Here is a 23975-nt window from a genome sequence, read left to right as displayed (position 1 = left end):
AGACTAACATACGGACGGACATACTGACAGCCGGACATGGCCAGATCGTGTCGGCTATCGATCCCGATATATACTTTATGTGGCTAGAAACGGTTCCTTCTGCCTGTTTCATACTTTTCAACGAATCGAATATACCCTTTTACTCTAAAGAATACGCGATACATTTGATTGTGGTTTATTTATTAAGATTTTCGCTGCTGTTTAAATGAGTTTTAAGATGGGAGTATTTACCGCTTTAGGCCACCTTGTTTGATGGCGAAACAGCTTCCTTGTTGGCGGCTGTTTTGTTCTTCTGACCCTGTCGCTTTGTTTTGGAATCCGTTCTTCGTTTGTTGCCGCTGCGCTTTGAAGGCAAGCGTCTCCGTTGGCCACGACGGCCGCGCTTTCCCTTGCCGCCGCACCTGCGGTTTCCCCTCCTGCGGTTGCTTTTGCCACGCCCCCTTCGTCCGCCCTTGCCGTTTCGCCTGCCCCCGCGCCGGCGATTACGCGGTTCAGCGCGTGGGAGGCCGATTTCCTGCTCAAGCTCCTCCTCGACTTCGTCCTCGGGTTCCTCCAGGTCCTGCAGCTCATCGATGGACTCCTCCTCCCTCTCCAACTGGTTCTTGACTTCAGTCTCTGGCTTGGCGGGTGTGCTGTTAGCGGTCACCTTTTTGGTATCCAGTTTTTTGTTTTCCTTTTCAGCTTCGGTGTTTTTGCCTTCCTCCTCCTCTCCATCGTTGATATCATCTCCCTCCCCGTCCTCACTATCGTCGGCCAGGTCTTCTTCATGCTCGAGGATGTCATCGCCATCCTCCTCGTCCTGCTGAATGGCATAGTATTTGGCATTCAAGCGCTGGAGGCGAATCTGCTGCTCCAGAGCTCCGGGTCTGGCCCGGATGGTGGACCTCCTTGGCTGGGCCAGGGAACCTGTTCCAATGCTGAGCAGCGCCACCAGGGCGACGAACAAGAGCCACTTCAATGACATGGCTGTTGGATGCGTTATGTTGCTGCACTGTCCCGGACATGGCTTTTATGGGGATCCAGAGTTCAGCTTTTGGGCGGCTGAGTAAACGAGTCGAATGCTTTTTGTTTGACTTGGGAAAGTGGGTCTTCTGGATCCGAAAATGCTGTCACAAGGAAGCTGGGCCATTTCCGACACCCTCTTGTTTATGCGCTAAGCAAATTTAAATTACTTTTTTATTGTTTACGGAATGCTAGAAACAGCTTCGGCCAGCCTAATGATGCACTGTTCCTGAGTCACGTACATCGGCATTTGGCTTCCAGCAATGTAGCTCCGTTGTTAATGTTTAATTGTAGGCACGTACTGGCCTACAACAACTGCATAAACATTGAAATTATCTGGCATTTTCGGCAAAGAGAATGGAACAGCATCGGGCTTTTCGGTGGGTGGTGGTGGTGTTTGGCAAGGTGGCGTTAACACGTCGCCACTGTGCATATTAAATGGAAAAATAATTTGGCAATCTTTTGGTCGCAGCTGTGGATCAAGTGAAGGAGAATATTATTATTCGGGAATAATTTAGGTGAGTGTGCGTTGTCGGCTGCATTGGATAAGATGAAGAGCGCTGAAATCGAAGGATAGAATTTGTTTTCCAAATAATGAAATTGCGTAATATTTCATATATTTATCTAGCCTGGCCATCGATCTGAATATTTATTTCGCACTTAAGATATCATTTAAGAACAGGTTGGCCACTTTAGTTAATTCCTAGTGTTGGGATAAATACCTCAGTGACTACAATGGCTCTATTTGTGATTAGCATAATGGTTTCGTTCGCACACACCTCCTTGCATTCATTAGTATGCAAACTGTGGCAGAGACTCAAATGATTGAATGGCTGCCTCCACTTCCTCGGTCTTCCTTTCCATCCTGAGTGACCATTATTCCGTCATCTATCCCATTGCAGGTCCTTGTCCAGCCTCGTACTTCACATGCAACGATGGATTCTGCATACCGATGCGATGGAAATGCGACTCCAAGGCCGATTGTCCGGACATGTCCGATGAGGGCAGCGAGTGCGGTGAGTATTCAATATGTCCCTCGATCACTGTACGCCCGCCCGGAATCCCCCACATGTGATGTCAACTCCCGCTGGGGACATTAGCAGGCGGTGATTGCTTTATTATTGGTTTGGCTGTTTGGTCGGAACGCTTTTTCGGCTATACCCCGCCGTGTCTCCGTCCTAATGACAGGTGGGCGGGCCTAAAAATCCACCGCAAATAGATGGTCGAAAGCACCGGAATATTCACCAGCTGCCCGCAGCAAATGCAATTAGTTGTCGGACCATTTTTGGGCCGAGAAATCCGTAAATTGAAAGCCCAGTTGTCATGGTCCATAAAAGCCAACTCTGGTTGACTGTCAGTGGAAAATTAAAGCGCTTGTCCTTAATTTTCTCGAGGGCTGATACTTATCCACTAGGAAAAGCCACAAGACTAAAATTAATGTGTAGACATTTTTATCTCCTTTTTTCAACTCAATGACCACTGCGAACTGCAACAATTGCTGCTGGGTCGCAGAGTTCTTCTGGCATTTTTAATTTAATTTTTGTGGCACTGCAGCCGGGAGAGAACGACAACTGAGACGACAAATTGTCGGCAAATATTAATGCAACAGATTATAATAAATGTGCCCGGCACATCGTTGTCATCTACATGCCCAACTTCCCAGCCCCGCCCCTTCCCCCGCCTCTTTCCGTATGTACTGCCCCTCCTGCCGTTCGCGCAATTTCAATTAAACACAACTGAACTGAATGCAGACATACAGGCACACACACACAGCAACACACTGAGTTATAAAGTGTTGTCATATATATAAGCCTCTTGATATATTGCATTTAAACTGGCCTCGTTACACTAGCGACAAAAAAGTTCCCTCAGATCCTCGGCCCAAATAAATTGCATTTAAATTTATACTGAACTTATAAATGGGGCTTGACTTAAATGGACCCTTGGGATTTAACAACTGTGAGTATCTAAGCATTGGCAATATTTTATTTGCTACTTTGAAATGAGGGAGTCATTTTGTAGATGGAGAAGAAATGGAGACTCTACTGAATTTGACATTGCTTTTAAATTGGTAACTGAAGTTCGAACGACGAAGGTAAATGTAAATCGAGTTTAACCACTTTCTTGCCATTTTAACCTATTGACCTATCTTTCACTTTTCTGTCCAATCGTGTTTTGCTCATACTTATGTATTCGCCATTTTCGAGTGTATCAGTTTTTACGAGGTCTCCTTCCCCATTTGACTGCAAATGGAATGTTTCCATACAGCAGACATTACGAACAATATTATAATATTTTCCTGCTTTCCTAGAGTCATACATTTGTGCTCCTTGTGAGCATTTCAGAGATGCAAATTGTTTGACACAAATAAGGGGATGTGTGCAAAGAAGAATTCAAATAACGCGTTGTATTCTCCCCGCAATGGTGGTCCAAATCAAAGGCAGCCATGACAATGCCTTGACAGCGAACGGGTGGCATGGGTGATTCGGAAGATGGGGGATGGGTGGACGGATGGCGACCGACGTACGCGACTATAACCATAAAAGCCACATTGGCAACACATGGGAACGGCCAAAAATATTTTGCTTGCCAAGAGGTTAAACTCCAGAGACATCCATTGGACGTGTCCATGTCTCCGTCTGCCGTGCTTCCGTGCTTCCGTATTCCCGTATCCGGCTATTCGGGTGTTCGTGTGGCAATTTGCATGGCGCTGGCGGAAGGCAACACGGATATAATACGTAATAAGCCCAAGGGCATGCAGTCACCGGGTCCAGAGGAAAGTTTAAATTTTTTATTTTTCCCTGAACCCAGAGAGCAAGGAGTAAGCGGGCGAAAACGAAACCAGGACCAGAATTTTTATCCAGGGAGTCGTGGAGACGGAGCCGTGGGATGCTGACCACCAGCGAAATTGGAGGGTGAGAGTAGCGCAAACTGGAGCCCGGCGTTTATTTAATCAACCCGGGTTCTCGAAAATGGTCAAAAATTATGTTGGCGACCAATTGTTAAACATTTTCAAGTGCCACGGGGAGTTCAACTAACTGGATGCGAAGTCAACTCGAAAAATTAACGTGCCATTTAGCGAAGCGTATTTGTCACAGTTATTTTTTCGAGGTCTTGTGAGGGTTGGACATTGTCACCCCCTAAAATAAGAATAAAACTCACTGGCTTTAATAAAAGCCGAGCTAATTGGGTAATGACTTTGAAAGGAACAGGGAGCCCGGGGATACTAGGGGTATTCTCCATTTCAGAAAGCCACCAGATGGTCGCCAAACTAATCTGCTTCCCTTTGATGTATGTATGTGTTCCCATGGAATACGACTAGGTGTGTTAACTGATGGTTCTTTGGAGACATTTTCCCGTTTTACGATTTCTGTTTCGTGCGGTCTAATATTTCCCCGATTTCTTGGGGATACACCTACACCTTAAGCCCGATAACCACATTGATGACACTTTTCGTTTGGCTCGCCCAACCCTTTCCAATTATAAGTGCCAGGACTATACTGTTATTTCTAGGGTTTTCCACTTAAAGCGGGAGTTCAAAGTTTTATATCTGGCAAAAGTTGGCCACGACTGCCCTTGTTTGCGTGTTATTTACGATATCTCGCGAAATAATTCAGCGATTTGTACGAACAACAGCAGAAGCAACTTTTTGTTGGCCAAAATGCGGACCAACGAGCAACCAGCTCCAAGACCACTAACAAACCCCGCCATAAATCTTCATTTCGCTTATTGTTATTGTACGGGAGGAGTGTACTCAGCTTGGTTCTCATCCGTTTTCCAGCCGAAGCGCCCAAGTGCAACGAGGGGCAGTTTCGGTGCGGGGCGAGCCGCCACTGCATCCCGAACAATTGGATCTGCGACGGGGAGTTCGACTGCGGCAAGGGCGACACATCCGACGAACTGAACTGTAAGTAAGCCGCGGGCCTGGCCACGCCACCACCCACTGACCACCGCCTCTTTTGCCTCCCGACCAGGTCCGAATGGCGCTACGCCCAAGTGCCGCGCTTTCGAGGGCCAGTGCCGCAACGGCGACTGCCTGGAGTTGTCCCGCTTCTGCGACGGCCGCTGGGACTGTGATAACGATGAGCTGCAATGTGGTAAGTGCAGCCGATCGATTCGGCTAATTGGGCTGCCCAAGCCAACACAATCGTAGTACAACATCCTGTTCCTAAAGTCCCTAAATATGTACTAGATAATGGCGTGTTGGTCCAACCTAAGTTGTTCGATATTTAACTATACGGCGTTGTTGTTTTTAGCAATTCTACAAATTACAAATTCGTAACTGCTTTTCAATATTTGTTTATTTTGATTTCTTATCCGGTACACACCACTTCGTGGTCTTATAAACCCTTTTTCAAACAATCTCATAACGATAATGTCCACTTCTGAATAGATAAACAGGACGCTGCGTGTGCAGCACTGAACTGCAGCTTCAACTGCAAACTGACCCCGCAAGGGGCACGCTGCTACTGCCCCAAGGATCAGGTGCCAGAGTCGTCGAACTCCACCCGCTGCGTGGACTACGACGAGTGCTCCGAGCCGGGCACCTGTGACCAGTTGTGCCGCAATACGCCGGGCTCTTACGAGTGCTCCTGCGTCTCCGGCTATGCGAAGACCAAGGGAGGTCGCTGCCGGGCCATCAATGGTAAGGGCCACAAAAGCACGCCAAAGCAGATACACATCCGGCTAATCCCTCTCAATTTATAGTGCCACCAACGGAGCCGGCCACGCTGATTTTTCTTTCGCGGGACGGCGTACAGAGCATTGGAACGAATGGCGAAGTCATCGGTGCCCCGGGGGCAAAGGATAGTGATAGGGATGGCGGTGGAAGTGGAAGTGAGGAGGAACTACTGCTCTCGCAACCCCTTCGTTTCGTGCACGCCTTCGAGGTGTGGCACCGGAATCGCACCCTCTGCTCCCTGCTCTTCAGCTGGCCCGAACTGCAAATGCGGTGCCAGCGCGTCGATGACGCCCGGGTTAACTGGACACTGCCCTTCTCCTCGTTTGTCTCGCCGCAACAATGTGAGTGACCGTTTATCTTGACCCCGATGTGGGTCCTTGCACAGGGTATTCCGGTTCAAAAGTAGAATTCATTGCCCACTTGCATTCGTTTATCGGGAATCATACGAGTAAACAACTATAGCTTTCTATCCAAACTAGGTGTTCTATACTGTTTTCCCAACAATAGTAAATCTTGCAAATCAATTTCGCGTATTATATGTAAATCTTAAACTATATCCTTTTAAAATAACGAATTATCGTGGTTTCAATTCAAAGAAAACCAAGCCTGCAAGCCTAGGAAACTACATTTGGCTCCATTGTTCCCTTATAGTTTTCACTGAGCTTCGGCTGGACTGGCTGTCGGGTAATTGGTATTTGGTTAGCGAGGACGACGGCCTGGTCTATCTGTGCACCAATGCGATGACATACTGCCGGGTGATACTGCAGCAGGTGGACCCGCTGTCATCGCTGGCTTTGGACCCCACCAAGGGCTTTATGTTTTACACGGATTGGACGCCCAGTTTGTCGCGTTCGCTGCTCGACGGCAGCAATCGAACTGTTTTGGTCACCGACCAAGTTTATCACCCGAGCAGCGTCACATTGGACTTGGCAAACGAGTTGGTGTACTGGATTGACATCTATAAGGATGAGGTGAACCGAGTGGACTACGAGGGTCGGAACCGTTGGACCCTTAAAAGGCCACTTGATGTGAGTATTATGATGCAAATATTTCCAAAAAATTATTGAAACACATTGAAGTAATTTAAGTTACGCTTATTTGAACAATAAATAATTTTAAATAGAATAAATTACTGTAATCATATCATATATATTTAAAAAGCTGTTTTGGGTATTCTCAATAATAGCTTTCGGACTAGCATACATTACATTTTGCAGCTGATTATTTCTGTATCTCGTTTTGTAGTCCCCAGTGCCATTGAAAACCATTCATGCCGTGGAAGTTTTTGAGAACTCGATTTATTTGGCGGCCTGGATGGACACGGCTATCGTAGCCCTGGACAAATTCACGCTCAAAGCGCACATCCTCCATTCGAATGTCAGCCGTGATGCCAATTTAAGAATTTTCCACCGCCAAAAGCAGCCCGAGGTGGCTCATCCGTGCCGAGATAACAACGCCGGTTGCAACCAGATCTGTGTGCCGCAATGGACGAAGGGATTCGCCAGCGCCAAGTGTCTGTGCACCGCCGGCTATAAATTGCGCAATCAAACGACCTGCCTTCTCTCCGTCGTTGACAAGTTTCTCGTGTACAGCGACAAGCATCTAGCTAGGATCAGTGGCATACCGCTCGACACCCAGCGAGTTCAGGAGCTGGAGCAGATCGGCGAGCCGCCGGATGTAATGGTGCCGGTATACAATGTATCGAAAACACTGGCAATTGATGTAAATGTGCGAGGCAAAGCGGTTTTCTATGTGGTCGCCGATTCGGGTGCGAGTCCCTTCGGAAACGGTGAACCCTCGTGCAGCATTCGGAGTCAATCGCTTAATGGTAGTGTCTCTCGACTGCTAACCCAAGGTCTTAAAAGGGTGCACGCCGTGGCCTTCGATTGGATCAACGATCACCTGTACTGGTCCAACCACAAAAGAATGCAGGTCGCTCCCCTGCAAAATTTGAGCAAAGTGCTGACATTCAACACTGACTGTGATGCCATGTAAGTTTAAAGAGACCGAATACAATCATCGTTCTCCAATTCGACTCCTATGTTCAAGGTCCCTGGAACTTGACCCCACGACCGGACTGCTCTACTGGACGCAATGGGAGTCGCAATCCTGCGAAGCCGGCATCTACAGCGCCTGGATGGATGGTACGCATAAGGAGTTGCTGGCTAAGGGCACCATCGCGATGCCTATGCAATGGCCCCGCAGCCTTGACGTGGATCGACGCACAAAGGAGCTTTACTGGTGCGATATCCGACTGAGCACTATTGAGCTCATGAAGCTGGATGGCACTGGGAGGGAGGTGCTATTCAAGTCGGACCAGTTTCATCCGTACTCGATTGTGCAGATCCATGGACATATATTTTGGGCAGACAACAAGAACTCTACTATTTGGCGATTTCATGTGCATCAGGCCAATCTATCAATCACATTTAGCTCAACAGTGCACTTACAGAGAACTGGTAGAGCTGCAGATCTGCGGATCTTTGATCCTGCTACACAGCCACTCCCCCAAACTCCAAGTGCTTGTGCGCAATCTAAGTGCCCGGGCATGTGTTTGAACACACCAAAAGGCGCTATATGCCGCTGTCCCGATGGGTTCACACTTAACGGCACTGGAAGCCACTGCATTCCCCAACTGGCTCCCTCCCCCATTCGTCCTAATTGCACTTCCGGTTACATGTGTCGCAGCACGCGACAATGTCTCGACAGCAAGGACATGTGCGACGGCTTCGAGGACTGTGAGGATGGCACTGACGAGAGCTCTGATCCGAAGGGACCTTGCAACGTCAATATCTGTGATAAAACCCATAACTTTGTTTGCAATGGTCGCTGCTATCAGCGATCGCTGCTGTGTAGCACCATTCCCTACTGCTCGGACGGAACGGATCAGGCCAATTGCCACCAGAACACCTGCAATAGCAACGAGTTTACTTGCCACAAGAGTGGGCGGTGCATTCAACTAACGTGGGTAAATGACGGAGTGGTTGACTGTGGCCCAGATGATGATTCCGATGAGACGTCGGAAATTATCTTCGCCAGTAAATGCCCGGAATTCGACTGTAGCAACGGCCGGTGTCGCCAGTTTGCCGATGTCTGCGACGGCGTTGATAACTGTGGGTAGGTTCTTCCTGGCCTAGTCTGTGGACAGTGGGCAGTGTCAATGACAGTTTATAATAAATAAATATCTTGCTTCTATTTTCTAGAAACAATGCCGACGAGATGGAATGTGATCAGGAGTGCGAGCCCGGCGAGAAGTATTGCCGGCCCATTGGATGCTATGGTGAGATGCACATGTGCGATGGTATCCACGACTGCGTGGACTTTAGCGATGAGGCTAATTGTAATCAGACCAAGAGCGATAACCATCCGATGACTGGGTGGAAAGAGCTCAGCGAGTGTGGTCCCCTCGAGTTCGCTTGCATGGATCCATTTGAGTGCATTCCGAACTTTCTGCGCTGCGATGGCATCCCGCACTGTTTTGACAAGACGGATGAGTTTAACTGCACGCATATCAATGCCAGTCGATTTGATATGAACGAGACGGTGATTTGCGAGCACCCAGATCGGCTGTGTGGCTTCTCCAAGCTGTGTGTAACAGTGGATCAGCTGTGTGATGGAAAGAACGATTGCGAGGATACCACGGACGAGGGCTTTCTATGCGCGGATAAGCTGTGTGATCGGGGACACGAGTGCTCCCATCGTTGCCATAACACTCCGGAGGGATATATATGCTCCTGTCCAGACCACCTATACTTGCAGCCAAACGGAAAGCGCTGCAGCATGCAGCACGCCTGCGATCACTGGGATACTTGTTCACAGGTTTGCGAAAGTAGCGGTAAGGGTTATGATTGCCGTTGCTTGGATGGATTCGATTTGGGCTTTGATCGGTTCACATGCAAAAGCACCGCTCCGGATGAGCCATACGTTATCTTCACCAACAGGCAGGACATCAAAGGCATTAACCTAAAGACATTAAACATGGGCAACTTTTACAGTTCCCTGAGGAATATTATTGCTCTTGATTTTTTGTACAATAACGAATCCAACGTTGAGATATACTGGACGGATGTGATAGACGACAAGATTTATAGGGGTCAACTGGTGGGCGAGAGTTTGAGAAATGTAGAAGCCGTTATTCACTCCGGACTCTCTACTACCGAGGGATTAGCCGTTGATTGGGTGGGGAAAAACCTATACTGGATCGACTCAAATCTTGACCAAATCGAGGTGGCAAAACTGAATGGAAGCTTCCGTCGAACCCTGATCGCTGGAAACATGGAGAGCCCACGAGCCATAGCCTTGGATCCAAGGGAGGGTCTTCTCTTTTGGACGGATTGGGATGATAACTCGCCAAGAATTGAGCGGGCCAGCATGTCGGGCGATGGAAGACGCATGATCTCCACCAGCTGGCAGTTAAGTGCAGGATGGCCCAATGGCTTAACCCTGGATTACACCCAAAAAAGAGTGTATTGGGTGGATGCCAAGTCGGACTCGATTAGTAGTACCATGTATGACGGGTCCGAGCATCATGTAGTACTGCGCAACAAAGAAATTCTCTCTCACCCATTCGCCATTTCGGTGTTCGAGAACTACGTGTACTGGACGGATTGGCGAACCACATCGGTTATACGTGCCAACAAGTGGAATGGAAGCGATGTACAGGTGTTGCAGCGCACCCAGTCTCAGCCCTTTGGCATTCAGGTACTGCACTCTAGTCGACAGCCCTGGGATCGGAATCCCTGTGGCGAGAACAACGGAGGATGCTCCCATCTTTGCCTCTTGAGTGGGAGGGGAACCTTTAAGTGCGAGTGTCCTCATGTAATGCGCCTAGATCCAGCCAATGAACGTAATTGTGTTCCCAATGAGCAGGTTCTTCTGTTTGTCATGGGGGACGAGATTCGGGGTATTGATTTGCATCAGCCCAATCACCACACCATACCAACGATTCGGCAGTCTCCAAGGGTAAATGTAGCATTTAACTATACACTTTGAAGAATATGTATTAACTTTTAAAGTTTACAGTTGGTCGCTCCACAACGCATTGATTTCCTTGTAGATGAAAGTCGCATTTTCTGGTCGGATATCCAGCAGAATGAGATCTCAAGCGCTGGCATCTCAAACGGCCTTATAGAGCCCATAATTAACACCAACATTGAGAAACCCCATGGCTTTGCAGTTGACTGGATTGCCCGGAACATGTACTTCTCCTCTGGGCAGATCAAATGCAATATTCTGGCTAGTAACCTTAAGGGCGAATTCGTGACTCTTATTCACGAGGATCTTAATATGGTGGACAGCATTGTCCTGGATCCTGCCAAGTAAGTGATCTTCTCTTTAGTCTACAAACAGTGTACTGTTCATGACACTATCATTTTATTACTGCAGTGGTAAAATGTATTGGATACACTCTGCCTCCGATGGAAGTATGTCTCAGTTGGAGCAGTCTAATCTCGATGGTTCAAGTCGTTTGTTGATCTATCAGCACGAGAACACTCTTCAAAGTTTGACAATGGATTTCGACTCTCAGCGGTTGTACTATGCATATGACAATTCAGGTATCGCCTATTACGACATTCCAAGAAACGAGACGCGTAAAGTACTGGTTGCCAGTTCTATTACATCGATCAGTTCTCTAACTGTCTACAATGGAACGCTGTATTTTCCGGAGAATATTCAGAGTGTAATCATGCAATGCGAGAAGGAAGCCTGCTCCAACATGTCCTATCTCAGAGTCAATACAAGTAAGCGAATGCTAAAACTAAAATATAGATCTTTTATCTTATTTACTTCCTTTATAGAGACTATTCAAAGCATAAAGATGTTTTATGCCGATGCCCAGACGGGCTCAAATACCTGTGCCGAGTGGGCCTATCGCGGTGGCTGCCAGCAGCTATGCTTGTCAACTTCGTCCACGGAACACGTCTGCCGCTGTGCGCTTGGTTACGATGTTGAGCCAAACAACCCAATCGGTTGTGTTCCGCGGGCGGAATTTATTTTCTACTCCATCGATGTGTTGCAGGGCGTGGAAATGATCGACCCATCGGAGCAGTTCGATACGCCTTCTCCGGTAATATAACCGTTTGATCTTTGGAAAATGAAATTTGACAAAATCGATGTTTCAGGCTTTGGTACCCATTTCCCGCGTAAGCTCGGCGAGCTTCATTGACTACCTTGCCCTAACAGATACATTATACTGGGGCGACAACGAACTGGGTAGTATCTCTCGCGTGAAACGCGACGGAACCCACAGGGAAACTATTTTAGAGGCCCTTAACCTGGTGGGATACAAGCAGCAGGACTGGCTGGGTGGCATTGCCATCGACTGGGTGGCTGGAAACATCTACTGGAGCGACACAAAGCGGAATATCATCGAGGTCGCTCGTTTGGATGGCAGTCATCGATATGTGGTGGTCTCCAACTTGGAAAAACCTACTGTTCTGGCAGTGGATCCACTACAGGGTCTGCTTTTCTATGTTACCCAACAACACATAGGGCGTGTCGGATTGGATGGAAGTCAGCCGTTTGTTTTAGTTAATCAAACACGAGCCAATTGGGCGGTTGGGAGTCTGGTTCTTGACATAGAAGCCACCAAGGTGTATTGGTGTGAGCGATATCCGGATGCTCTTATGAAGGTGGACTACGATGGAAATCTTCGGGAGCAGCTGATGAATGAAAGCCTGAACAATCCCGTGGCTCTGGCCAAGATGGGTGACTATCTTTATTGGGCCGAAAACAAGTACAACGAGGGAATAATCCGGGTGGCTCCTCTGGCAAATCTAAGTCAGTCAAAGGTCGTCCTGAGGACGGAGCAGGATGCCATTAGGGATCTGAAAATATACTCCAAGCACCTTCAGCGGGGAAGCAATCCCTGTGCCCAGAGTAACGGAGCCTGCGATCAGCTCTGCCTGTTTAACGGAACCAGTGCCGTTTGTGCCTGTGCCCATAGCCGTCTGGCTTCAGATGGCTCCAGCTGTGAGCCATACGAAAACTTCCTGCTGTTTAGCTATCGAAGCAATATTGAGAGCATCCACATGACCGACCATGCTAATAAAAACTGGCCTGTTCAAATGATTTCTAATACCAGCTTGATGAGAAACGTAATTGCCATCACCTATAACTACGAGGAACAGTTGGTGTACTATTCGGATGTACAGCTCAGCACCATAAATCAGGTGCATTTTAATGGCACCGGCCAGCGCGTCCTGTTGGAGCAACAACAGCGAGTGGAAGGCTTGGCCTATGATATTGTCAACGAGCAGCTTTTCTGGACCTCGAATAATAATGCGACTATCCGAAGTGTTGAGCTGCGGCATCTCTCTGAACATGCTGATCTAAACCAAATTCACGTCAAGAAAGTGCTTAGTCTACGGGAGAATGACAAGCCGCGTGGCATTGCAGTAGAGCCCTGTCTGGGCATGATATACTGGACCAACTGGAACGAGGGTTCGCCCTGCATTCAGAGATCATACCTTACGGGATATGGAACAGAGGTGATCATAAAGACGGATATCAAAATGCCTAATGCGCTGACTTTGGACCTGGAGCAGCAGAAGCTATACTGGGCGGACGCCCGGCTGGACAAAATTGAGCGGACGAACTATGATGGCAGCAATCGCGTGGTGTTAGCCCACTCCACGCCCAAGCACGCTTTTGCAATGGCTGTCTATGGGGATCTTCTCTTCTGGACGGACTGGGTACTTCATGCTGTGGTTCGAGCAAACAAGTACACCGGCACGGATGTGCTCTTTCTGCGAGAACACGTGACGCGGCCAATGGGTATTGTGGCAGTGCAGAACACCAGCATCAACTGCGATGCGAATCAGTGCAAGATACTCAATGGTCAGTGCGAGGACGTGTGTATCCTAAACAAGAGTGGTCAAGCTACCTGCCAATGCACACAGGGAGTTTTGGCTCCCGATGGTCGTCGTTGCATTGCTCCAGTGAACACAAGCTGTGGCTTATCGCAGTACAATTGCCGTTCCGGCGAATGCATTCCTTTGGAGCTTACCTGCGATAATGTGACCCATTGCGCAGATGGATCGGACGAGTTCCGCAGCTACTGCATCTTCCGCCAGTGTCCTGAGACGCACTTTATGTGCCAAAACCATCGGTGCATTCCGAAAGAGCACAAGTGCGACGGGGAACAGCAGTGTGGCGATGGAAGTGATGAGACCCCCTTGCTCTGCAAATGCCAGTCGGAAGAGATAGACGCGCATCAATCCAATAACCACACCAGGGTGAGTAGATGCAAAACATTAACTTTACTTTATCTTTTATTCAGGAGTTTCATGCAATAATTTTTGCAATGTAATACGAAACTGAATAGCAAAGTTCCGTTCGTCTGACGCACTAAGATTTCAAATGAAAATATTCTAAACTTCGTTGTTTAGGAAATGCCGGACACGTTCCGCTGCGGAAGTGGAGAGTGCATTCCTCGCAAGTTCCTCTGCGACAGCTTAAAGGACTGTCGCGACTTCAGCGACGAAAAGATGTGTGCTCCGATTCCCTGCGAGGTGGACGACATGTCGTTTGTGCACTGCGGAAACAGCACTATTTGCATTATGCCCAGATGGCGCTGCGACGGCGATCCAGACTGTCCAGATGGCACGGATGAGGTGGACTGCGCCAACCACACCAGTGTAAGCTGCGATCCCGGGCAGTTCCGCTGTGCTGCTGGGAACTGCATTGCCGGCTCCTGGCACTGCGATGGTGAAAAGGACTGTACAGATGGAAGTGATGAGATTAATTGCCGCTTCGAGTGCAGGCACAATCAGTTCGCCTGCGATAAAACGTGCATTCCAGCCAGTTGGCAATGTGACGGGAAGAGTGACTGCGAAGACGGCTCGGATGAGGGGCCGCAGTGCCCGAGTCGGCCTTGCAGACCGCACTTGTTCCAGTGCAAGAGCTCCGGTCGCTGCATTCCTCAGAAGTGGGTGTGCGACGGTGAAAAGGACTGCCCCAGTGGCCTTGGGGACGAGGGCAGCGAGGACGAAGGACCCCAATGCGGAGGCGTCGCTCACATTCCGGACTGTCCGCCACCAGCCCACCTCTGCACCAGTGGTAAGTTAGGATTCTTTTTATTTCGGTCTACCATACTAAACCAATCATTTTTTGTACTGTGAGTACACTTGTATTACACAATTAATTAAAAGTGACACCAACTTTTAATCGGCAGGGCTCTGTATCGACTCTCATTATGTGTGCGATGGCGATGAGGACTGCCCCGGAGGAGACGATGAGTATGAAGGCTGTGTGCCAGCCTTTCAGCCCCTCTCCTGTCCAGGCGGTACGTTGATGCACCAGTGTCAAGATGGCGCCTGCATATTCAAGAACCTGACGTGCGATGGCAAACCGGATTGCAGCGATGGATCCGATGAGGCCAGCAGTCTATGTGCCCACACTCGTGGATGCAATGGCACCGATGATTTCCGCTGCAAGAATGGAGCATGCATCCATGCTGATTTGTTGTGTGATCGAAGGAACGATTGCGCCGACTTCTCGGACGAAGAGCTGTGCAATGTAAATGAATGTCTCATTCCAGATATATGCGAGCACGAGTGCGAGGACAAGGTGGTTGGTTACCAATGTCATTGTCGATCGGGTTACAAGGTTCTTCCCGAGAGTCCGCATCTCTGCACGGACATCGATGAGTGCCATGAGCAGCAGCCGTGTTCTCAGACCTGTGTTAACACTTATGGATCATACAAGTGTTTGTGCGCGAACGGTTATGCTTTGGTTGACCACCACACCTGCAAGGCCACCAGCAACGTGTCCATGGAGCTGATCTTTTCGAACCGTTATTATATCCGTCAGGTCGACATGACGGGCAATGGCAGCATATTGATCAACGAACTTTCCAATGCAGTGGCCCTGGACTACGACTGGGATAGCCAGTGCCTGTACTGGTCTGATGTCACCAGCACCGTGGGCACCATCAAACGACACTGTCCCAAGGAAAATAAAACGCAAACATTGCATCAAGCTATGCTTAAGAACCCGGATGGCTTAGCCGTGGATTGGGTGGCCAAAAATTTGTACTGGTGCGATAAGGGATTAGATACAATAGAGGTGTCCCAGCTTGATGGAAAGTACCGGAAGGTCCTAATCAACGAGTATTTACGGGAACCGCGTGGCATTGCCCTGCATCCATATCAGCAGCAAATCTTCTGGTCAGATTGGGGGGACAGTCCGCACATTGGCAAGGCTGGCATGGATGGCTCCAATCCAAAGATGATTATTCGCGACGGTTTGGGTTGGCCAAACGCCCTGACCATTAGCTTTGAGACGCAGCAGTTGTTTTGGGGCGATGCCAGGGAAGATACGATCTCGGTGAGTGATTTGGACGGAAATCATACGCGATTGCTACTGGCAAGGAGCATTAATCCAGCGTTGAATCTGCACCACATCTTTGCTATTGCCGTGTGGGAGGGTCGCATCTACTGGTCCGATTGGGAGACCAAGTCCATTGAGTACTGCAGTATATTTAATGGGCAAAACTGCACCACTTTGATTACCACAATCCATCGACCGATGGACCTACGCGTCTTTCATCCCTACAGACAGCAGCAGCCCATGAGCGGGAATCCCTGCCTGGCTGCCAACTGTTCCACTCTGTGCGTTCTGTCGCCGGAGGAACCGTACTACAAGTGCATGTGTCCCACAAACTTTATCTTGGCGGACGATGGACGGACTTGTCGGGCTAATTGTACGGCAGCTCATTTCGAGTGCGTTAACACCTACAAGTGCATTCCCTTTTACTGGCGCTGTGATACACAGGACGATTGTGGCGATGGCAGCGATGAGCCGGAGACCTGTCCTCCCTTTCACTGTGAGCCAGGACAATACCAGTGTGCCAACAAGAAGTGCACCCACCCATCGAACCTTTGTGACGGCATCAACCAGTGTGGAGATGGCACTGATGAACTTAATTGCGACAAGTTCACCTGTTTCGACAACCATATGAAGTGCGGAGCGACGGCTAATTCGAGTGCGTTCTGCGTGGACAACGTAAAGCGATGCGATGGTGTTAGGGACTGTCCGGGCGGAGAAGATGAGTCCGCGTGCACGCCGCTCGTCTGCAAGAGGGATCAGTTCCAATGCGGCAACAACCGGTGCATGCCCTTCGTGTGGGTGTGCGATGGGGACATCGATTGCCCGGACAAGTCCGACGAGGCTAACTGTGATAATGTTTCTTGCGGGCCTAATGATTTCCAGTGAGTATGATTTTGAATGTACTTTTACTTTTTGTTTTAGCGACCATAGTCGCTAGGCTTTCATGCCGCTTGCTATAAACCTAGCTCCTTGAATAGAAGTAACAGATAGAAGATCGCGATTCCGTACCTATAATGTAAAAAATTCTTAACCACGATTACTAGCCAAGTCCATTACATTTCAGAAACTAAAAGTCAATTCAATTTTGCGATTTATTTTTTCCATATCCAAACTTACTTCAGCTAGGTAACAGTCGCAACAGTCGAGTATCGCGTTTCGACTTGGTCGAACTTAGATGTATGTGAACATAAATTTCTTTAGGTAACGAGTGCCTTTTGTTTTTAGATGCGATTCGGGTCGATGTATTCCACTGGCTTGGCGCTGCGATGATGACCACGATTGTCCCAATGGCGAAGACGAACCAGAAAGCTGCTTCAGCTCTAAGGCCACCTGTGATCCAACCTACTTTAAGTGCAACAATTCCAAGTGCATTCCCGGACGTTGGCGCTGCGACTACGAGAACGACTGCGGTGATGGAAGTGACGAGCTGAACTGCCAGATGCGCAACTGCTCGGAGAGCGAGTTTCGCTGCGGAACGGGCAAGTGCATCAAGCACAACTATCGCTGCGATGGAGAGATCCACTGCGACGACAACAGTGATGAGATCAACTGCAATATCACCTGCAAGGAGAATCAGTTCAAGTGCGCCGCCTTTAACACGTGTATTAACAAGTGAGTGATCAGGACTAGTTTCCGAAAATAAATATATGTACTTATTTATAAGTTCCTTAATTCAGGCAATACAAATGCGATGGCGATGATGACTGCCCGGATGGGTCTGACGAGGTGAACTGCACTTGTCATTCGGATCACTTTAGCTGCGGAAACGGAAAGTGCATAATGTCCCGCTGGAAGTGCGATGGCTGGGATGACTGTTTGGACGGCAGTGACGAAAGCTTGGAGACTTGTGCCAAAACTCACTGCCACGCAAACGCCTTCAAGTGCCGCAGCCAGCTGTGTATCCGCAACTCGGCGCTTTGCGACGGCGTCAATGATTGTGGGGAGAACGAGGATGAATCTGATGCTGTGTGTGCGGCGCTGCCCAAATGTCGACACGATCAATTCCAATGCGAAAACGACGACTGTATCTCGAAAGCGTTTCGATGCGATGGGCAGTACAACTGCGTAGATGGATCTGATGAGATGAACTGCCAGCCACCTGTTTGCGGATTCGGAAGCTGTTCTCAAATTTGCATTGAAAAGAAGGCAGGCCACTTCAATTGTAAGTGCACGGATGGCTATCACAAGGGGCCGGAGAAGAATGCAACCTGCCTAGCATCTGGACCGGATCAGATCCTCTTGCTGGCTTCGGAGCAGGAGTTCCGATTTATTCTCCCTGCCAAGCAGGAGGGCACCACCATAGTTGGCTTCTTTCAGACGGACAGCCTCAAGATAGACGTCTTCGACATACTGATTAGGCCTAAGGACACGCTGCTCTTCTGGATTGACTCGCACCACGGCAAGGTTCACACCATGAAGATAGCTACACCGCATGTGGAGGGTACGGGAGTAAGGGTACGCCGTGATCTCAAGGAGCTTACTGCATTTAATGTGGGTATTTACTACTTATACTACTTTTTTACATATCACAACTGTTATGGTCTATGCATTTTACTCGATAGATTCCCGAGTTGGACGACCCAAAATCGTTGGCCGTGGATTGGATATCTCAGCGTGTGTACATCATTGACTCAAGGCATAATCAAATACTGGCCACCGATATTGAGGGGAAAAAGTACATCTCTCTCGTGTCGACGGGTATGAATCCTACGGATATTGTACTGGAACCCGAATCGCGCATTATGATCTGGTCCACCCTCGAGAACGGTATATTGGTGGCCTCTCTGGACGGCAGCAACAAAAAGAGTTTGGTGGAGCGAGACGTGGGCTGGCCAATTAGTTTGTCAATGGACTACCCGACAGGACGTTTGTACTGGGCTGATTATCGGAAGGGAACAATCGAAACGTGTCGTCTTAATGGCAAGGATCGCAACGTGGTGAGGCGTTTCGGAAATCGAGAGAAACCCCAGAAGATCGACGTCTTCGAGGACTATCTGTATATCAAACTCTACGATCAGAGTATCATTAAGATGAACAAGTTTGGCAACGACAACGGCACCTACTTGCTGAAGGGTTATCGCTCATCTGACATTGGCATCCTGCATCCCATGAAGCAGAATAGGAATAGTAAGTTGGCTCTTTTGGTATTTTTTTTTTTTTTTATATTACTTTGCTTTTATTTATTGAATCTTCTTGTTTAAGAACTAACAATAAGTTTAAAAATCTTAACTATAACAAGTATTTTTTTTTAACAGTTGTATTATTTTTCCAACTGTTCTATGATTAAACGGCCCTAAAAATTTCTTCGCTGGGTTGGTAGGTCTTTTCGCCGGAGACGGGAACGGCTGCTGAGCTGGGTTAAACCTCTCGCTAGGTGGTTGGGGTGCGAGTAAAGCTTGCTATGGTATTTTTCCTTAAGTTCCGTAATTGCATTGATAACTGATGGGATATTTAAGTCTCTTTGGATGTTTTCATTCCGAACGTACCACGGTGCCCCAGTGATAGTTCTCAGAATCTTTGATTGTGCCCCATAACTGTGAGCCATAGGTCCAGATAGGTGTCAATACAGAATTGTAGAGTAAGACTTTGTGATCTAGGCTGAGCGGAGAAACAGAGTGGATGAGCCAGTGTAAGTTGTTGGCTTTTAGTTTCAGTTGAGTTTTTTTGGCTTCAATGTGCCTGCGCCATGTGAGTCTTCTGTCAAGGTGTACTCCTACGTACGCTACCTCATCTGCTTTCTGGAGTGGTATGTTGTTCAATAAGAGCGGAGGGCAGTCTTGTCTGTTTAGCGTAAACGTCACGTGCTTGCATTTTAGCTCGTTTACCTTTATTCGCCAGTCAGAGAGCCACTTCTCAATGTCGGTGAGGTGCAATGCCAGCTGTGCTGTGGCTTGGGTAGGGGACCTTGAATGGCTAAGGATAGCTGTATCGTAGGCAAATGTGGATACCGCTAAGCGACTATTTGTAGGGATGTCGGCTGTGTAGATGAGGTATAAGGTTGGCCCAAGAACGCTGCCTTGGGGGACTCCAGCCTCAATTACATGATCAGTGGAAGTGGCAGTGTTGCACCGCACTGCAAACTTTCTGTCATAGAGGTAAGACTTTAGGAGTTTGTGTGTGCTTTCGGGTAGGGCTTTTTTAATTTTAAACATTAGGCCGTCGAGCCAGACTCTGTCGAATGCTTGGATACGTCTAAAAATACTGCTGTACAGTATTCGCGATTTTCGAATGCAGTTCTTATTTCCGTTGTTATACGATTCACCTGTTCAATGGTTCCGTGGCATTCGCGAAATCCAAATTGATGGGCTGGGATTATGTTGTTGGTTCTCAGATGTAGATTAAATTGAGAATTGATTTTTCTTTCGTACATCTAATTTTTTTATATAATTATTTCTAGTAAGCAATCCCTGCGCCAAGGATCCCTGCAAGTCATCTCGGGCCCTTTGCATTCTCTCCTCGGAGTCGTCCGTTGGGTACAGTTGCAAGTGCGCAGAAGGCTATGTGATGACCGATGATGGGGTGTGCAAGGCGCACGCGGATATACCAGACTATTGTCCTCTGCAGTGTAACCTGGGTACTTGCAAGATCGTGGATCACGTGCCCAAGTGCATCTGTCAGCCGCAGTTTGAGGGCGAGCTCTGTGAGCACTATCGGTGCTCCGGCTACTGTCAGAACTACGGAGTGTGCTTTGTTGCGCCAGCGTTGCCAGGATCTCAAGAACCGCCACCCCTAAAATGCACCTGTACAGCAGGATGGTCGGGGGCACGATGCGAGACCTCCATGCCTGCTTGCCAGAGCCGCTGCCACAATGGCGGATCGTGTCTGATCTCCGAAACGGAAGGCATGAAGTGTAGCTGTCCCAAAATGTTTATTGGCGAGCAATGTGAGCACTGTAAGAATCTAACCTGTGAAAATGGCGGTATCTGCAGGGAAACGCTAACGGGTACCCCACAATGCGAGTGTCCGGATGGCTTTACCGGCAAACGATGCGAGATAAACGAGTGCGCCGATTTTTGCAAGAATGGCGGATCCTGTGCGATCAGCACAAAGGGTCAACGGCTGTGCAAGTGCCCTAGTGGCTTCTTCGGCGAGCATTGTGAGTCCAATTCATGCCGTGACTTCTGCCACAACGGAGGGACTTGCTCGGAGAGAGGTGGTCGACTAAGTTGTACTTGTCCGCCGCGTTACATCGGCGAAAGCTGCGAATCTGATCTATGCAAAACCTCCAGTCCACCGCACTTTTGTGACAACACCAAGGTGCCTACGAGGGATCCCTGCACGGTAATGATATGCCAAAATGCGGGAACGTGTCACATAATCAAGGGCGTGGCACTCTGCAATTGCACAGACCAGTGGAATGGAGATTTATGCACCATACCCGTTACGGATGACAATCCCTGCGCCCGGTATTGTGCGAATGGTGGAGTCTGTCATCTAGACGAGTATAGATTGCCACACTGCAGTTGCATTGGAGAGTGGCAGGGCAATGCCTGTGAAATGCCGCCTCACTGCGTCGGAGGCGAGTGCAACGTCTGTCGTCCGGGGAGCTCTATAAACGAGTGTTTGTGTGAGAACAACAGGGTGGTGCCGTGTCTATCGGACAGTGCCGATGCCCTAAAGGGTGAACAGGAGCCCACGGAATCGGACGGAGTGTTTTCTGTTCTAGTCGTGGTCCTGGCTGTGATCCTTCTCGTACTTGCCTTGTTCGCTGGTGCCGCTTACTTCCTTATGTGAGTTTTTTTTAATGTGACATATTTTAGCTTGTCTAATCTACGCCTTTTATGCAGGAAACATCGCATAGCACAGCCATTCTCCCACGCTCGACTGACGGACAACGTGGAGATTATGCTCACTAATGCCATGTATCGCGGGGATGCAGATGAGGCGCCCACATTCGCCAGTGAAGATGACAAGGTGAGTCCATATTTTCAACATTTTGTAAAAACTAACTCTTATTTATTTTGCAGGGCAACTTTGCGAATCCGGTGTACGAATCCATGTACGAGGATGCCATTCCGGAGCCAGTGAGCACGGAAATAACACACAGTACGGCTCCGGACGAGCGAAAGGGTCTGCTGCAGCACACGCACGACGAAAATCACACGCCGGACATCCTCTGATGACCAACCAGCTGCAACCGAGAGCTGCGCTAGTCGCAGTCATATATGGAGACATCCACATCCCGCACTTTCCATAATGATTTAAACTCGAACAATGGACTGATAGTTTAGCCATATAACTAACTTTTGTAAACGTTTGTGTATATTTTGTTTCTTTCTTGATATTTCTTCAATTGATATTATTTTAATGTTGGGCTGACCTCAGCTCTCATCCAAAGAGCTATAACTCGGGCAGCCTTGCTCCCTTTGTTATGTCCCAACGATGTCCTTATATTTTTTATTTGCTTACACGTTCTACAAGCGCCTTTTGATAAATGAATTTTTAATATACGTGAATCTGTGTATATCTGGAACGTTTTGTGGATCTGTAAATTTAATAGTTGGTAGATTTAGTTGTAGCTCGCGAGCTGAAGAGAAAGTTGTACATATTTTATACATTTATTGCCCACGAGCAGCCTAGTTAACATTTAAACGGAGGAATCATTCGAACAGTCACTAACAATTTGCCGATTAGTGAATGCGGGGGCGAAATTGAAATCGTCTTTTGATATTGACCAAATATGCATTTAAATTAATTAAGTATTCACAAAGCCAGGACAAACAACGCCAGCACATCCAGAATATATCAATTAACGATCAAATGTCTTAGAAATAATTACATTACCGAATACTTCACACATCTAGAATACTTATGACTACATACTTGTAGCGTTATTTAGTTTGCACGATTTTTAAATCTATCGACCTTAAACCGAAAGGGATATATTGTAAAAAAATGCTCAGACAAAAGCCAAATTTTAACAAATACTATATAATGTAAAAATGATATTTATACAGATAATGATGAATGTAAGTAGCTAAGCGAAGCGCAAGTCGTTTAACTAACGCGCAAGAGAAAACGCACTGAAAGAAAACACTGTATAAAAATAATATGCATTAATTCGCAATAAATAGAGCTAAGGAGTGTTTCTTTTAGGCGAAATAAGAAAAAATAAAATAAAACGATACAAAGCAATAATAATGAATTTTTCTCAAGGATTTTTCACGGCGCACATATCCTGGGAAAACTAAGGGTAGCACCTTTCCACATTTCCCATTGCGCAAAGCTGTTCAATCACGACCATCTCACGGATACTGATAGATACACTTGTTACCCACAAGAAATCCAAATCGGCCCAAGAAACGCAGATAGCTGGGACCATTCAGGACCTATTTCTGTTTGGCTGTGAGAAATGCATCCGATTTGAATTTGCCGATGCACAGGTAGCCGGGATACATTTCATCCTTTTCTTGCTGCAGAAAAGGATCACAGGGGCATATTCAAAATGTGTGTGTGGGAGAGTTCCTGTGAAACACCGCATGACTTTGTTTTCCGTACGAATAATTCTATTGTAAGCAGGGGAACTTGTCTGTGGGAAAATCAGTGCCAGAGTTTTTGAATTTTTCGCAAATTAATTTGTTAAATGACAATTAAATATGCCGGAGTCCCAAAGACAAATAACTAAGTGGGCGCTAAGACGATTTCCGTTAATAATGGTAAACAAGTTTGCCCAAAAATCTGGTAAATGGCCAATGGTATATGAGTTAATACAAAAGGAGGTAGGTGTGCGATCCCACAGAGATTCCCAAGAATGAAATCAAAAGTAAAAACAAATGTGATAGCCGAAACCCCACGGAAAACGCACAGGATTCCGATCCCAGCATCAAATCACAGCAAACACAGCAAAAACACGGCGCACAAAGAAATGAAACCGAAGGATACAGAGAGACAAGTGGAATGCAAGGAGGCCAGCGGTGGGGGATATACGAACAACCACAAAGAAAAACAAGCATAGATACGG

The 23975-nt window shown here is 47.8% G+C and overlaps 2 protein-coding genes across 2 annotated transcripts in view; one reads left to right on the top strand and one right to left on the bottom strand.

The window, feature by feature from the left end:
- The window catches only part of LOC122626307 (low-density lipoprotein receptor-related protein 1B), a 57577-nt gene extending 34449 nt beyond the window's left edge, over positions 1-23128 (top strand). Inside the window, exons 2-22 of the mRNA XM_043806549.1 lie at positions 1905-2018; positions 4784-4909; positions 4977-5099; positions 5396-5647; positions 5710-6024; positions 6335-6711; positions 6929-7674; positions 7733-8800; positions 8887-10645; positions 10706-11001; positions 11069-11424; positions 11482-11750; positions 11806-13920; positions 14074-14743; positions 14859-16896; positions 17240-17626; positions 17692-18505; positions 18577-19141; positions 20412-21744; positions 21802-21928; positions 21982-23128. Coding sequence (XP_043662484.1) covers positions 1905-2018; positions 4784-4909; positions 4977-5099; positions 5396-5647; positions 5710-6024; positions 6335-6711; positions 6929-7674; positions 7733-8800; positions 8887-10645; positions 10706-11001; positions 11069-11424; positions 11482-11750; positions 11806-13920; positions 14074-14743; positions 14859-16896; positions 17240-17626; positions 17692-18505; positions 18577-19141; positions 20412-21744; positions 21802-21928; positions 21982-22134 — 14003 coding nt within the window. The 3' untranslated portion in view covers positions 22135-23128. The remainder of the gene's footprint in view (positions 1-1904; positions 2019-4783; positions 4910-4976; positions 5100-5395; positions 5648-5709; positions 6025-6334; positions 6712-6928; positions 7675-7732; positions 8801-8886; positions 10646-10705; positions 11002-11068; positions 11425-11481; positions 11751-11805; positions 13921-14073; positions 14744-14858; positions 16897-17239; positions 17627-17691; positions 18506-18576; positions 19142-20411; positions 21745-21801; positions 21929-21981) is intronic.
- Positions 236-964, bottom strand: LOC122611515 (protein nemuri). The gene has a single exon (XM_043784691.1). It carries the CDS (start codon positions 962-964, stop codon positions 236-238), a length of 729 nt encoding a protein of 242 aa, XP_043640626.1.
- Positions 23129-23975: the final 847 nt, after the last annotated feature.

The sequence above is a fragment of the Drosophila teissieri genome, chromosome 2L (genome assembly GCF_016746235.2).
Source record: "Drosophila teissieri strain GT53w chromosome 2L, Prin_Dtei_1.1, whole genome shotgun sequence".
NCBI classification, from domain to species: Eukaryota; Metazoa; Arthropoda; class Insecta; order Diptera; family Drosophilidae; genus Drosophila; species Drosophila teissieri.
Note: the sequence above shows the minus strand (reverse complement) of the source record. Positions and strands in the feature narration are given on the sequence as shown.

What these genes read in the sequence shown, in the direction of transcription:
- LOC122611515 (XM_043784691.1), bottom strand. Translation starts at nt 964, where the DNA reads ATGTCATTGAAGTGGCTCTTGTTCGTCGCCCTGGTGGCGCTGCTCAGC.